Source organism: Puntigrus tetrazona, unplaced genomic scaffold, assembly GCF_018831695.1.
Source record: "Puntigrus tetrazona isolate hp1 unplaced genomic scaffold, ASM1883169v1 S000000283, whole genome shotgun sequence".
NCBI classification, from domain to species: Eukaryota; Metazoa; Chordata; class Actinopteri; order Cypriniformes; family Cyprinidae; genus Puntigrus; species Puntigrus tetrazona.
The window spans coordinates 424,667-438,850 of record NW_025047944.1 but is presented as its reverse complement, the minus strand read 5'-3'; the positions used below and the strand labels follow the sequence as shown (position 1 = coordinate 438,850).

Sequence of the window (14,184 nt, the reverse complement as noted above, 5' to 3'; positions counted from 1 at the left end):
TTGATCACCGACGTGGATCAGTGGTCTTAGCATGAACTCATTCTTTTAATGTTAATGTCTTCATAGCGCACTCAGCGGAGGCCTTGTTATACAGTTCGTGCAAAACTGCTTTGAGAAAAGTACTTGTTCATCATCATTCCATCTACATCTATTTGAGAAACGTATTTCTAAAAGCAGGTGCACACAAGGAAGCAATCGGTTCAAATAAATATGTTCACGTCACACGCAAAAATAACTCAAATTATTGAAAAAAATAATTTCAGGTTCCAGTAAAGGCCCACCCACAGTTTTTAAAGGCTCTGATGAGATTTTTGAGAACTCATTTCTCATCAGCTCCCTGAGTTTGCTCCGCAGCAGCATTTGACTTCAGGTAAAAATATTTATTCATGGCAGATGTGCTCAAAATAAAGCGTAAAATATGAGAAATGTGCATATATTGTATATAGATTGTATATATGTGTGTGTACAGATGCAGGATGAGGTTTCTGATCTCACTGTGTGTGTCTCTATTGCTGCTGATTAATGGTGAGTGATTTACAATCTTTCATCTGCATTAGTATCTTAATATTCTTAGTCTTAATATTAAATTCATTGTATTTATACTGTGTATTTAACAGCTGAAATAATCAATGGACAGCATTTAAATGCTATTTATTTAATAATAATAATAATAATAATAATAATAATAATAATAATAATAATCTTTTGTATGTAATCTTTTCTAAGTTTTTACTTTTGTAAAAAGGAATTATTAGGTAATTTCTTAAATATTTTCTTCACCTTGAAAGGTTAAGTTAAGGCGGCACAGTTGACTGATTCAAAGTTGAAAAATGCAATCTGTCCAGATGACACACGCTTGATTTTCAGTGTGTGCTCATAAAAACAATCGGCCTCATCTTTATCAAATGAAATATATGTTATGTGTATATAATGGTAAGGATACATATTGTTTTTTTGTTTTTTTACCATAGTTATCCTGTATACCTTAATATTTAAGCACGTATACCCTATTCTGTCACAGACAGCTATTAAGTCTATACTGGTCTGTAAAAAGGTATGGAGAGAATTTGTTCCATTGTTTTTGAAGTATGTGAAGATTACACCGCATGACAACACATTTTTCTTTTGAGTTTAAAGGAATTTACAATTATCCATTTTATAGAAATAAAGAAATAAAGCAGTTGAAATATTTGGTCCCACTTTATATGTGACCTTAAGTACAATGTACTTACATTTAAGTTAATAATTTGGTACAATGCACTTATTGTGTACATAAATGTTTTTACAGTGTATTTAAATTTGTAAAAATGTCTGTATGTAGTTACATCTGTAATTAATGACAATTACACTATTGACCCATGCCTTACTCTTTAAACACCCTTAAACCTTACTCGTATCTTCAATAGTGTTTCTCAATTCAACATGAACGCAATAAGTACATTGTTAAGTACGAGTTATGGCCGTCTAATATAAAGTGTGACCAAATATTTTAATTTTATGCTTTATTAACAAGCAGTAGGTGCACCTCTTAAGTCTTAAAACTTCTGTAAAGTTCACTTAATTAGTTAATCTAACGTCAGCTTTGTATGCATTTGCAAGTTAATTCACTTTGACCTATCCTGGACACACACCGGTTAATCTACTGGGGAATGGATTGGGGAAAAGATTAACAAGATATCAGACGAGGTATATGCACTTTCTTAGTGAACGTTTGCCATTCAGTGTGGTCTTTGGTGATCAGAGACCGGTGGGATAGGAAAGGGAAAGAAGAGAGAGGAATGGCAAGCTACTTTAACATGGAGGCTAATCTAAAAAATGCATTGCTTTCTACTTTCTTAATTCTGTTTATTTATTTATTTAGTTACTCATTTATTCTATTACTTATTAGTAGTCATTTGCTTTTTACTAATGCATGTTACCTATGAAATAGTTATTATTCTACTTATTAGACTTATTATTGCTTATTAGATACTAGCGCATTGCAGAGTTTTACACAATCTAGTGCGCGTGCTCGATGTGTTCTTTCTCTACATGATTTAGTTTATTTATATGCATTAAGAAAGATTACACGATTCAATATAAGGGGGTAGAAAATATATTTATTCATATCAATTCATAAGCAATGATAATCATATATCTTTTTACATTTCTTAAAAAATCAGCATGATTGCAATATGATAGGATTTTAAATGATTCGGTTCAGTAGTTAACACTGAGGTGCTGCCCTCTACCGGCGGATGAAAGTAGCTTTTCATTTTGTAAATTACCTAAATGCCACTTCATATATGCAAGTTCTGCAAAGATTGATTTTCTTGGTACTGATTTCATTTGTTTCAAATGTATTATTAGAAATGGCTGATTGAAGAATTTGACTCAAAAGATTTTAGAAAATTGCTTTATAAAATGGCTTCATTTTTAGAAAAAAATGGCTTTATAAAGAAAAAAACACTTTATTTAAACTTAGTGGAAAGGTGTTGAAAGTTGTGTTCAGTTTCATTTTTTATCAGGAAATTCAATTCAATTCAAAAATGTAGAATCAAATAGTGAGAGCGTGGCTAGAGTCTATTTTTAATAGTAATATTTGTATCATCCATATTATCCATAGATTTCTTAAGTTTTTAAAATGCAACTGTATCAATTTATGACACATAATCGGTGAGTGCGTATCGTCACAGGGCTGTTTTTTTGTATCTACAGCTTCCAGATCTGATCCGTGCTCTGATTACACCAGTCTTGATCAATACTGGAGAAACATAAGGCAAATCTCATACGGATATTATCAAAATGATGACTCTCTTGTTGACTGGAGTGGCTGGTATCGTCTGTATCTGAATGGAGAAAGCGCCCAGATGTCTGAGTGGTGTGTGAACTACGTGACGTGTGGTGGTGAAACTGGACTGTATCTCAACGACTCTCATCCAACACTTGAGGACGGAGTGGTGACCCGTGAACTCTTGCAAAGTAATTCATTGTGGTGGAGGGACGACTGGGGCTCTCCTTTCGCTCAGTGTGGCGAATACACATCCCTTTCCATCCAAGTCAAAGCCTGTCCAGGAGATTATTACGTCTATGAATTAATCCAACCCAACATATCATCCCCTGGACCATCATATTGTGCAGGTACGATTTTAATGATATTTCTCTGTGAAAAGTTGTCAGTAAATCTCTTTCATAGCACATAAAACACAGTGCAGTGAGGTGCAAAATTATAAATAAATGTGAAACAACTGTTAAAAGTGTTAGGTGATGTCCACGGTGATGATACAGAATCACTAAACAGCATTGTTTATACTGGATTTACCTTATTACATTTACATTTTATTCGTTTAGCAGACGCATTTATCCAATGCGACTTACAAACGAGGACAATGGAAACAAAGCCAACAAAAGAGAAACAACATGCGAGCACTGTGGCAAGTCTCAGTTAGCCCAACGCATGCTAGCGTTAGCTTTTATAGCAAAAACTAACAGTTAGAGAATAAATATGCAATTGACAGAGGGTCAAGGGTGTGTTTTTTTCAGAAATAAAAAGAAGACATAATTATAATAGAGGGTCAAATAAAAATAGAAGAGATGTGTTTTTAGCTGCTTCTTGAAGATTTTCTTTTCATGGTTAACCTGACTTCTGGCTGAAGATAATAATAAGACGTCTAACTTATGTGTACTTACACCAAAAAGATGAATTCTTAGGTATATGTTCTCATTATGTTCATGTTGTGTTATAGAATACTTTTTGTTTATTTGGTGGGAAATCAAGGCAGGAATTATGATTGTTTAAGGGTTTGTTAACTTATACAGTTTAAAACTGTATTGTTAAACATAAGTGCAATATACTGCTTGTGCACATTAGGTATAATTATGAATTTTAATAGTAGTTGATGGCACTTAATACAAAGTGGGTCACAGTATTTTAACAGTATGCACACTCTGTGACAGTGTCTTTCAGCAGCATCAGCAGTGATCCCTGCTACAACTATGAGTCTCTGGATCGTCCCTGGAGAGCCAACAATGAAAGTGAAGGGTGGATTTGTGATGAATATTTCTCCTGGAGCGGCTGGTACCGGCTTTTCTACTATGGAATGAACATCCAGATGTCAGAGACGTGTCTCAGTTCATACAGCTGTAACGCATACTATAATCTGTGGCTCAATGGTCCTCATCCTGAGATAGAAGATGGAGTGGTGATCAGAGAAGTCTGTGGAGGGACCTATTGGGGTGAATGCTGTTCTTATAAGACAATCCCCATCAGAGTGAAAGCGTGTCCAGGAAATTACTATGTTTATGAACTTGTGAATCCACAGTTTTGGTGTTCAGGATACTGCACAGGTACCATGCTTTTTCTCATTTGTTTTAAACAGGGTCTTTCAAAAACTTTAAAATGACTTAAATCATGTCTTGAATTTCCTTTTCAGATGTCAGCACCATTTCATGGCCGATTTCCACTATAAGTCCAGATATAATCACTGGATTCAACATCACCTTGGGTAAGTTTTGAATTGTTTAATATACCAACCCCCCAGTCTCTCCCTTTCTCTTTTGTCTCCCACAGTCTGTCTCATGTTTGTAAATTTGATTGAGTTGTTCAGATTTAATTTCATTGAAATATAACAGGTCTGTTTGGTCTCCCATTAACACAGATTATGATCCGTGCGATAACTACAACATATTAGACAACTACTGGAGAAGCACATTCAATTACTGGTCTATGTATGGATTCATCTCTGATCATGATGACACTCGTGTTGAATGGGACGGCTGGTATCGACTCTTCATTGATGCATCGAATGCTCAGATTCCTGACTGGTGTATGTCCTACATGTCATGTGGAGGTTTTAGTTCTCTGTATCTCGCTGGTTCTCATCCTCTTCTGGAAGATGGTGTTGTTACCCGTGAAATTTACGGCTCTCACTATGATAAGTGCAGTTACTACACATCTGAACCCATCGAAGTCAAAGCCTGTCCTGGAGATTATTATGTCTACAGATTGACCAGACCAACTCTTTCAATCCCAGTTCCTGTATATTGTGCAGGTACAGTCATTCATTTGCCATGTTTATTATGCATTGTATTGGTTTTGTATCCATATTATATTGGTTGCACTTCATTTTGCAGCGCATGTACTTACATGTACTTGCGATGTACTACTTAAAGTATACATGTAACAGAGGCAAGTGGGTAGGTTCTGTGAAGGTAAACCTCACTCCCCTGGTCCATCAGTCTAAAGGTCTGGCTACGCTAGACTAGTCTCCTTGTTTGTAGAACCTGGGTTCAAGACCCACTTGAACAAGAAAAAGGTGTGGCAGTGCAGACCCCGTGGGGTTACATACATACCTAAGAAAGTACTGGTAATACAAGGTAACTTCATAGGTTATGGTTACTTTATTACCCAGTTATTGTAGTTGCTTTAGTAAGTACATATTATGTTCATGGGGAACAGGTCTGTAAAATAAAATGCTGCCACTATATTAAATAGATATAATATGCAGTACGTAATGTTCTCTTTCTACTACCCCCCCATAGTACCTTTCTTCACCCCAAGCGTTGATCCTTGCTACAACTACACCAGTCTGGATGAGCCTTGGAGGTCCACTGACAATCCTTACTATAATAACTATTACTATAGCATGTGTGATTATAATGTGGAGTGGAATGGCTGGTACAGGATGTTCTACAATGGTGAAAATACTCAGATGCCAGACTCATGTGTTCATCAGTACATGTGTGGCACTTATTACCCGCTGTGGCTCAAAGACCCTCATCCACAGCTGGAAGATGGAGTGGTCACCCGTGAGGTCTGTGTCTCCTCATGGGGTGGCTGCTGTGCATATACATCCCACCCTATACGAGTCAAAGCCTGTCCTGGAGATTACTATGTTTATGAGTTTGTCAAGCCAGCATTTTGTGGAGATTACTGTGTAGGTGGGTATACTCATATGTAATCAAGTAATTTTTTTTATTTATAATGACTGAAGCTAATATAAGAAATGTTTTTAAAACCAGAACCCACAAGTCAGTCCATCACATCAGCGTCTCCAATAACAGCGTCTCCAATAACAGCGTCTCCAAATCCACTCCCTCAATCCATTACTCCACCAGCCATTGGTAAAGTATTGTCTTGTTTCCTTTTAAACCCTCAAGAATATCTTTGTGTATGTATCCCCCATATTGAACAAGAGTTCAGTAAATTCATAGCTAAATGAACTTCAGAAATGAGTAAATGGTGTGATGTTCAAACTAGAGACAAACTCTCTTGAGATTTAAATAACTTAAAGCACAAATGTAATATAATGAAATAGCATTCTAGAGATTTACTTTTGATCATTTATTTTACATCCAATTAAGTTTTAAGATATTTTTATATACCAACAGGTCCCTTCTTTGACCCTTGCTACAACTACAATGTTCTGGACGATTCATGGAGATCCACCAACAATCAATTTTCCTCTCAAGTAATGTGTGACGCTTGGGTCAGCTGGAACGGCTGGTACCGTTTCTACATTCAGGGTCAGAGCGTTCAGATGCCAGACACATGTGTTGAAGAGTTTAGCTGTGGTACTTATGCTCCACTCTGGCTGAACGGAGGACATCCAACAGTTGAGGATGGAGTGGTCACTCGAGATGTCTGCGGTCACTGGAGCAATGACTGCTGCTTTTTCCAATCCAATCCCATTAAAGTCAAAGCCTGTCCAGGAGATTATTATGTCTATGAGCTTGTGAGCCCAAGTACCTGCTATTTAGCATATTGTGCAGGTAAATACATTTGCATATGCCATTTGTTTATGTATGGGATCATTGTGTTTTATGAAGCATTTTATTTTTCAGACGCGTTGAACATAAACAATAACTACACTACGACAGGGACAACCACAACCACAGAAACCACAACGACTGGTAATATAATGTACAGTCTGCAGTACTGTTAATTTATATTAATAAATCAGATCGATGTAATGTGTTATGACACATTTTAATCAATTGAACATTAAACATTGAATAATGTTTTAAATTTAGGATAACTTCCTCTACAGATTATTGTGTGTACTCAATTCAGCATCTGCTATTGCTAGCTTAAATTATGTCATATGATGTTGCTAAAAAGAACATTATTTTGTGTATTTGGTGTAATGCAATGTGTTTATGCGGTATAAGGTGCAACAAAAACACATTATTTTCCATACTGTACATTTTTGTTTCTCCTCCAAGCCCTGCCTCCTGAAATCGTTCAATTTGTACAGAGCTCATTGTCCTAAAAAAGCAAGATGTGCAGGTTCTTTTCATAAGAAAACATAACTTACTTAAAGGTTGTGAGTCAGAAGCACCAGATTGTCCTTGCTTATGTATAACTGCTCCACTTTATAGTCTCTGTGCACAGCATAGGTTACTTTCCAGGTTAGGAGTCCGTCCTCTGTAAACGCGCTGAACACTCACTAATATTGAACTGTTCTGGAATGGTGATGTGAATAAAACTTGACCACTGATTTGTAGTTATTTCCTCTTTTGAAAGCACAAGCAAAGTAGCTTTACTTTCACAATGACACATAGCAGGTCCTGCACATAGCAGCGTAGCAACACTTCAGCGAGTATAATAGTTCTACCATCTTTCTTTCCATTTTTGTTTCAAAAACATGATTTCATTTCATAAAGTTCATGAAACATGCATGTGGTTGCTCTGAGCCTAACAATCTAAATATATTGAGTTAGGTATAAGGGGGCATATAAAACAATGTTTTTGCTAATCATTTCATATGCAAGGAGCTTAGAAGACCTTTTTATAAGTAGTAAAGGTACCATTAAAGGAACTCATTTCTAATGGTCAGTTGTATGAAAACACAGTCTAAGTTTATCAGTAGGCCTCAGGAGAGAAATTAATATTAATGATAAACATGACAATTTTCTTTATTTTGGTAACATGTAAAGATTAGAACAGTTTTTATAATGTCTGTGGGAATCCAAGCAGTGCTATAGATTTGTATCTAGATCATTTTATTGAGTGGTTTGTTAAGCTTACATTTTTGCATTAGAACAATTGCATCAGCACTGTTTTACAAAACAACTTCTCCTCCTAGTTCATAGAAATTCCTGTTCTGAACTCAGCTGCTCGGAGGAGGAAAAGTGTGGCATGAAAGATGGTGTTTATGGCTGTTTTTGTGGAAAGGACCATCACAGACGACAGCAACATGTGTCTTTTGGTTGGTAGCATTCCACAACAAAATGTAAAAAAATAGACAGTTTTTAAGTTATTAATTAGATTGTCTTTTTTCTATCAGATTTCACAGAAAGCTGTGAAAGCAGCTCTGGCTCCATGTCTGTGTCTCGCTGTCAGCTCTTTGAGGCTGGTTTTCCAGCTGACATCTTACACCTCAATGATCCCAGCTGCAGAGGAACGGTCCGGAACGGCAGTGTGGAATTTCATTTTGATAACGATGAACACATTTGTGGTACTAGTCTTGTGGTAGGACAAATTATTCAATCTACTGAAAAACACCATGTGTAATGCCTGATAGAAATAGCAGAGTTTGATTTGACCACCTGGGGAATCTCTTTGAGACTCCTCAGGTGCACAAGACCTGAACTCAAGATGCTGTAGCCTGTAGCATCCTTGTTAAAATGCCTACCTCCCATGCTGGAAACACTGGTTCAAAACCTGCTTCGAGTGAGGGGTTATACCCCTCACCCAGAAAAATTAGACTTGTGCCCACATTCTCCACCATAAATATGTAACCCACTGTTTTTCATCTCACTGATATTTTTTATTCAGTTTTAGCTAAGTTGCAAAAATATGTATATATTTTGTTCACAGGCCAACGGCACCCACTTCATCTATAGTAACTTTATTCTGGGAACACCGAGGTCAGAAGGTCTCATCAGTAGGCAGAAAATCCTCAAGCTTCCTTTCAGCTGTGTTTATCCTCAAACACAATCACTTTCCATGAATGTGGAAATCAACCCACTGGAGAGGTAGGTGCGAGTCAAATATGACCTCTGATTACTTCACAAAATGGACATTTTCTCACCATTAAATTGTTCAAACTCTCATGCTTTTATGTGTTCTGTGGAGTTTTACCGGTTGTTTACCATTAATCGTCTTGAGGATTTCCTTGAGTGCATTATAAAAATGGCCTATTTGACCAATATGAGAGAATCATTCAATAAGATAAGATTCAAACAAATTGCTTACAATTCAGGCATCACTTACTCTGTATGAGCTCTCACAAATGCACCATCAAAAACAGCTAGGTCTTAAGCAGCAAATGAGGTTTTATGCATAGTGAAGCGCATGTGTGCATATGGTTTCTACAAAAGGGAAAACATATGCAGAGTCTGAGTTTACCAATAAGCAATACTAAATAAAGTACAAGGCAACCACCATGTTATATCAGCTGTACATTTGGAAAAACACATGCCTAAATTGGAACAAAAGCAAGCATGAAAATATAAATATAAATTTTCATAAGTCACTTACATAGTCAATATAAAACAGTATAGCCACACAACAAAAGAGCAAGCTGTGGGCACAGGTGTAGCTTATAAAGCCTGTGAGATGGTTCTGGTTCTGATTGGCTTGAGGTTGGGTGGGTGGAGCTTGGAGCTAGGGGGAAACTAAACATGCTAGGGGTGGGTGGGGTGGGGTTGCATCTTAGGCCCACAAAACTGTAATATTCTCAAACCCAAAAATATGTATTTTACCCTTAAATTTTGAAAAACTAATTTGTGCAATATTTTAACAGCATTGTGCATGAGACTTTTCCTGGTGAAGGGAGATATCAGGTTCGGATGACTCCATATGAGGATGATGAGTTTACCCGGCCCTTCACTGGTAGAGTGGATGCAGAGCTGGACCAGAAGATGAATGTGGAAGTTCGTGTTGAGGGGGTGGACAGCCGTCAGTTTGCTCTGGTGATGGACACGTGTTGGGCTACACCTGTGAATGATCCTGATTACAGTCTCCGCTGGGATCTCATCGTTAGAGAGTAAAGATATTTCTATTACAGTTTCTAAATGTAGTCACGTTTCGGATTGCTCTAAATATCTGGTTCTCAACTGTTTTGGCCTTGGGACATTGACATTAAACCTTTCTCCAGGACTCTTTACTTAAACTGCATGTGACAGAAGAGTTAACAACTTTCATGCATGTCTTATAAAATAAAAATCTTGCATCAAAAAACTCTAAGAATTATAGGCACTTTTGAGTGGTGCTTGCAAACAGGAGATGCTTGCAAAACAGTAAATAGTAGCTAGACAGGAGAGTTTTTTTTGTTGTTGTTGTTATTTTAGGATGAGGTCAAGTGATGTTAGAAGAGATTTTTCCAAGTGGCTTGAAATGGTCACAGATTCAGTATTCCGGACAGAGGTGGGAAATTCATTACACCAGTCAGGAACAGTGAATGAAAACGTTCTGGAAAGTGATTTTGAGCCTGTCTGTCATGGCATCACTAGGCCTTATTCGCTAGCAGATCTCAGGCGAGGATGTAGGCAGGTACTGAGTCTGTGGCTGTTCTATATGCTAGCATCAATGTCTTGAACTTGATGCGAACTGTAGATAGAGATAAAGGGAGGTGTAACATGGGTCCTTTTGAGTCGAGTTGCTTTATTCTGATCATTGCATGTTTGTTTGTGCATGATGGGTGTCCAGCTAGAAAAGCATTTGGGTCCAGTCTAGAGATGATAAATTAATGCTCTATGTGCTTTTTTTCATTGCAAATGTGTGACGACTGACAGATAGCTTTTGTTGATTGTCATGATCTCTATTCTCAGGTGTCCCAATCCAAACGACGACACAGTGGAGCTGCTGCAGAACGGCGTCTCGACATCCAGTCGTTTCTCCTTCAAGATGTTCATCTTCACTGCAAATTCCGCTAAACTTTACCTGCACTGCGCTATTCACCTTTGTCTTCTGTCGAGCGATGGCTGCTCCCCGGTGAGTTTAGAACATATAAAGGATAACAAACCTGCCATTTGTAAACTCAGTTGATCAAACGCTCATCATCAGCAGGAATACATTCTTAAAGTGCATGTTGGTGAGGTTTAAGGACTAAAGCTGCTAAAAGACTTGTTTTTGCTGTTCTCTGCTGGAGACTTTGTGCACTCCTGCTTCTTTTATTTTCCCTTTCAGGACTGTAACTCTGAACATCACTGGAGAGAGCACAGGTCTCTAGACTTCCACGACAGTGCTTCCATATCCATGGGTCCTCTGATGTTGTCTGAAGGAAACACAGGTGAACATTTCATTTATTTTAATCATTCATAAATGAAGGCTATCTGATGATTTCTTCCATTAACACGTTACACTTTATTGCATTATATTCTCTGTTCACAGATAAGTTGGTTCCGGAGGACGGGAATGCGTCTGAGGCTTCTTCTCTGTGTTCTTCTCTGATGCTGTTACTTGTTCTTCTAATGAGTGCCCTGGCCCTCTTGTAGTCACACACACAACATGTTATTCCTATCATCATGGGGACTCTCCTTAAGTGCAATGGTTTTTCTACTGTACAGCCTGTATTATCTATCCCTTTCCCCTTCCCCTACCTCTCACACTAAACTTTATGCTGTATTCGATTTTCATACAAGTTATTTCAGAATGACTTATAAGCTTAAAAAATAACACACACACACACACACACACATGCAAACAAAGAAAACAAATAGATTTTTAGTGCCATTTTAATGAATGTGACATTGATACCACATTGGGGTTTTTCTTTACTTATTTTATATGAATTTGTCTATTTACCTAGAAGCAATATTATAATGATTTACGTAAATGATTTACATTGATCTTATTTTAATAAAGATGCGCTACAGTAACAGACAATCAGATTTATCTTTATTCAAATCAACATGCAAAATAGCTGAAAATTGAAATCAATACTTTCAGTAATATTATGAATAAAAGATACTGATAGTGTTTTTTTAAATTGTGTAATTTTTTCACTTGTCTTTCATGATGGACAAATATTTCTCAGTATTTCAGACTTTAGTGAAATATGTTGTGAATTATATTAACCTCATAAGATCTATATGATAAATATGCAATATTGTAATACTAGAATATTATCAGTTCTTTCCTTAGTCATTAGTTTTATAATAATTATGTTCTCAGTCTGTATGACACAGAAGGTAAATGAGAAAGACAAAAATAAAGCTGGTTAAGCAAAACACATTTTCTTGAGTTTTTGTTTTTTAATGAATTAATTTTTTTCATCTTTTGTAGTCATTTCCTTACAGTAAACGTAAGATAAAGATCAAGGTAATATCTTTCTCTGTAATCGTTGTGCTATTATCTCCGATGCTATGAAAGTATCTTGCTCTTCTGCTTTCTGTTATTAAAGTTTTAAAGAATGTATCCACTGGTTGAATTGTTGTTTCCTTGAAGTTAAAATGAGGTGAGGTTCAGTCACCGGATAGTTTAATAAAAGCATGCATTGTTATAGAAGTTGCAGAGAAACTCAAATTGAGGAGTCGGTACAGCACTACACAATAAAAGTGCTATATAAAAGCCTCATTCATTCATCATTTCTTGTCTCATAATTTTTCTACACCTCACTAAAGCCTCTGTGTATATATATATATATATATATATATATATATATATATATATATATATATATATATATATATATATATATATATAGTTTAGTTTCATTAGAATGCTGCAAATAACATCTGGAATATTTTCTGTGTTTTACAGAATTGTTGACTCTGCAAAATTCTACATTTATTTTTATCAGCATTTCTCTTAATGCGAATGTGTTTGGAATTAAAAAAACACAGCTAAGCTGCATGACCAAAAAAAAAAAAATATAAAAAAAAAATAAAAGCTGCTGTTGTATGTAGTTTAAACACATTAAAGTAGTGATTGTAGTGACTCTTGGTCTTAACATGCTGGTCGATTATTTGACCCGGGGTGAAGTATATATTTAGTTTTTAAAGGCAGAGGTTATGGTAATATTCACCAATTAATGTAGGTCTACTTAACATTTTGATAAAAAGTAGTTCAGTAGGAAAATAGCTGTTTGTTTAGTGAAAATGCATTCTCTGAACAAAGTGTCTCTGTAGTGTCTTTACAAGATTTGTATTTCAGTCGTCACGGTGTGGTTGCGTGAAGGAGCACTCGTCGAGAATATAATTCTTAATAGTTTTAAAGACGAGACCGGACGATTTAACATAGGACAAACAGGAACTTATATACACACAGGAAATGACTAAATTAACTCAAAACACCTGAACACAATGAGACAACTGACAGAAAGTAGGGCACACGTAGCACAAGGGACAAGAAAAAACAACAACAAAGAGTCCAGATACGTGACATCAGTGAAAGCCAATATCAGCTTCTAATAACGTTTAGCTTTTTAAATTTATTTTAGGGATTTTGTAATAATATGCAAAATATGCAAAATCTGCAATCTGGTTAATTTAGCAAGATAAAGGAGGATAAAATAAAAACACTGTTCATGCAAAGGTGACGGTGATGCACTACAAATAGTTCTTGGTAATTCTCGATCGACCGGTTGCACACAATTCTTGGAAAACTGACAGCTGCAGTTTACCGACATGATGAAGATACTTTCAAAGCATCATGGTCTGGTACTACGGTGTACAGCAATGACCATAAACCTGTCTATCCAGTTTGACTAAACTAATAAAGGAAACATTCTTCCACAACTTAATGCAGCACACGTCTTGATATGTATTTCATTTACACTATCTGACACAGCTGCATTTAAAATTGAACTGGAAGTTAAATGCTGGGCGTCCGGTCAGAGGAGAACTGGCCCAAACTGAGTCTGGTTTCTCCCAAGGTTTTTTTTTTCTCCATTCTGTATGGATGGGCTTTTGGTTCCTCTGTCTTCTTTGTTGGGGACACTTAACTTCTAGTGATTATCGTTGAATTGATCAGAGACCGTCTCTGCATTTAATAACAAACTGTTGACTCTCGTCATTATACATCCCTGTCATTGTACTCTTCTGCTTTATACTGTTGAGTACAACCTGTGTTGTTAAAAGCTCTATATAAATAAAAATGACTGATTGACTGATTTCGCGATAGCTAACATACATTAGTTTGACTGCTTTTAATAAAAAATATGTATTCTATATGTTATTATGTATTACATATAAATATGCTGTAACGTGCATCACATGGTTTCTGGAACATGGCTTTTTTAAACGATGAGATAAAAT

General features: G+C 36.3%; 1 protein-coding gene across 1 annotated transcript; it reads left to right on the top strand.

Moving 5' to 3' along the window:
* The first annotated feature begins 476 nt into the window (after positions 1–476).
* Positions 477–11,655, top strand: LOC122333474. Its single transcript, XM_043231107.1, has 16 exons — positions 477–525; positions 2,698–3,120; positions 3,937–4,326; positions 4,413–4,484; positions 4,638–5,030; positions 5,521–5,919; positions 6,001–6,102; positions 6,370–6,750; positions 6,823–6,891; positions 8,067–8,189; positions 8,268–8,452; positions 8,801–8,958; positions 9,729–9,971; positions 10,756–10,918; positions 11,114–11,216; positions 11,318–11,655. Exons 1-16 carry the CDS (start codon positions 477–479, stop codon positions 11,419–11,421), a joined length of 3,357 nt encoding a protein of 1,118 aa, XP_043087042.1. The 3' UTR covers positions 11,422–11,655.
* Positions 11,656–14,184: the final 2,529 nt, after the last annotated feature.

Bases quoted from the DNA above. Each gene is read 5' to 3' on its own strand.
- LOC122333474 (XM_043231107.1), top strand. From the start codon at position 477: ATGAGGTTTCTGATCTCACTGTGTGTGTCTCTATTGCTGCTGATTAAT. The intron at 526-2,697 runs GTGAGTGATTTA...TTGTATCTACAG, and splicing joins TCTATTGCTGCTGATTAATG to CTTCCAGATCTGATCCGTGC. The intron at 3,121-3,936 runs GTACGATTTTAA...ACTCTGTGACAG, and splicing joins TGGACCATCATATTGTGCAG to TGTCTTTCAGCAGCATCAGC.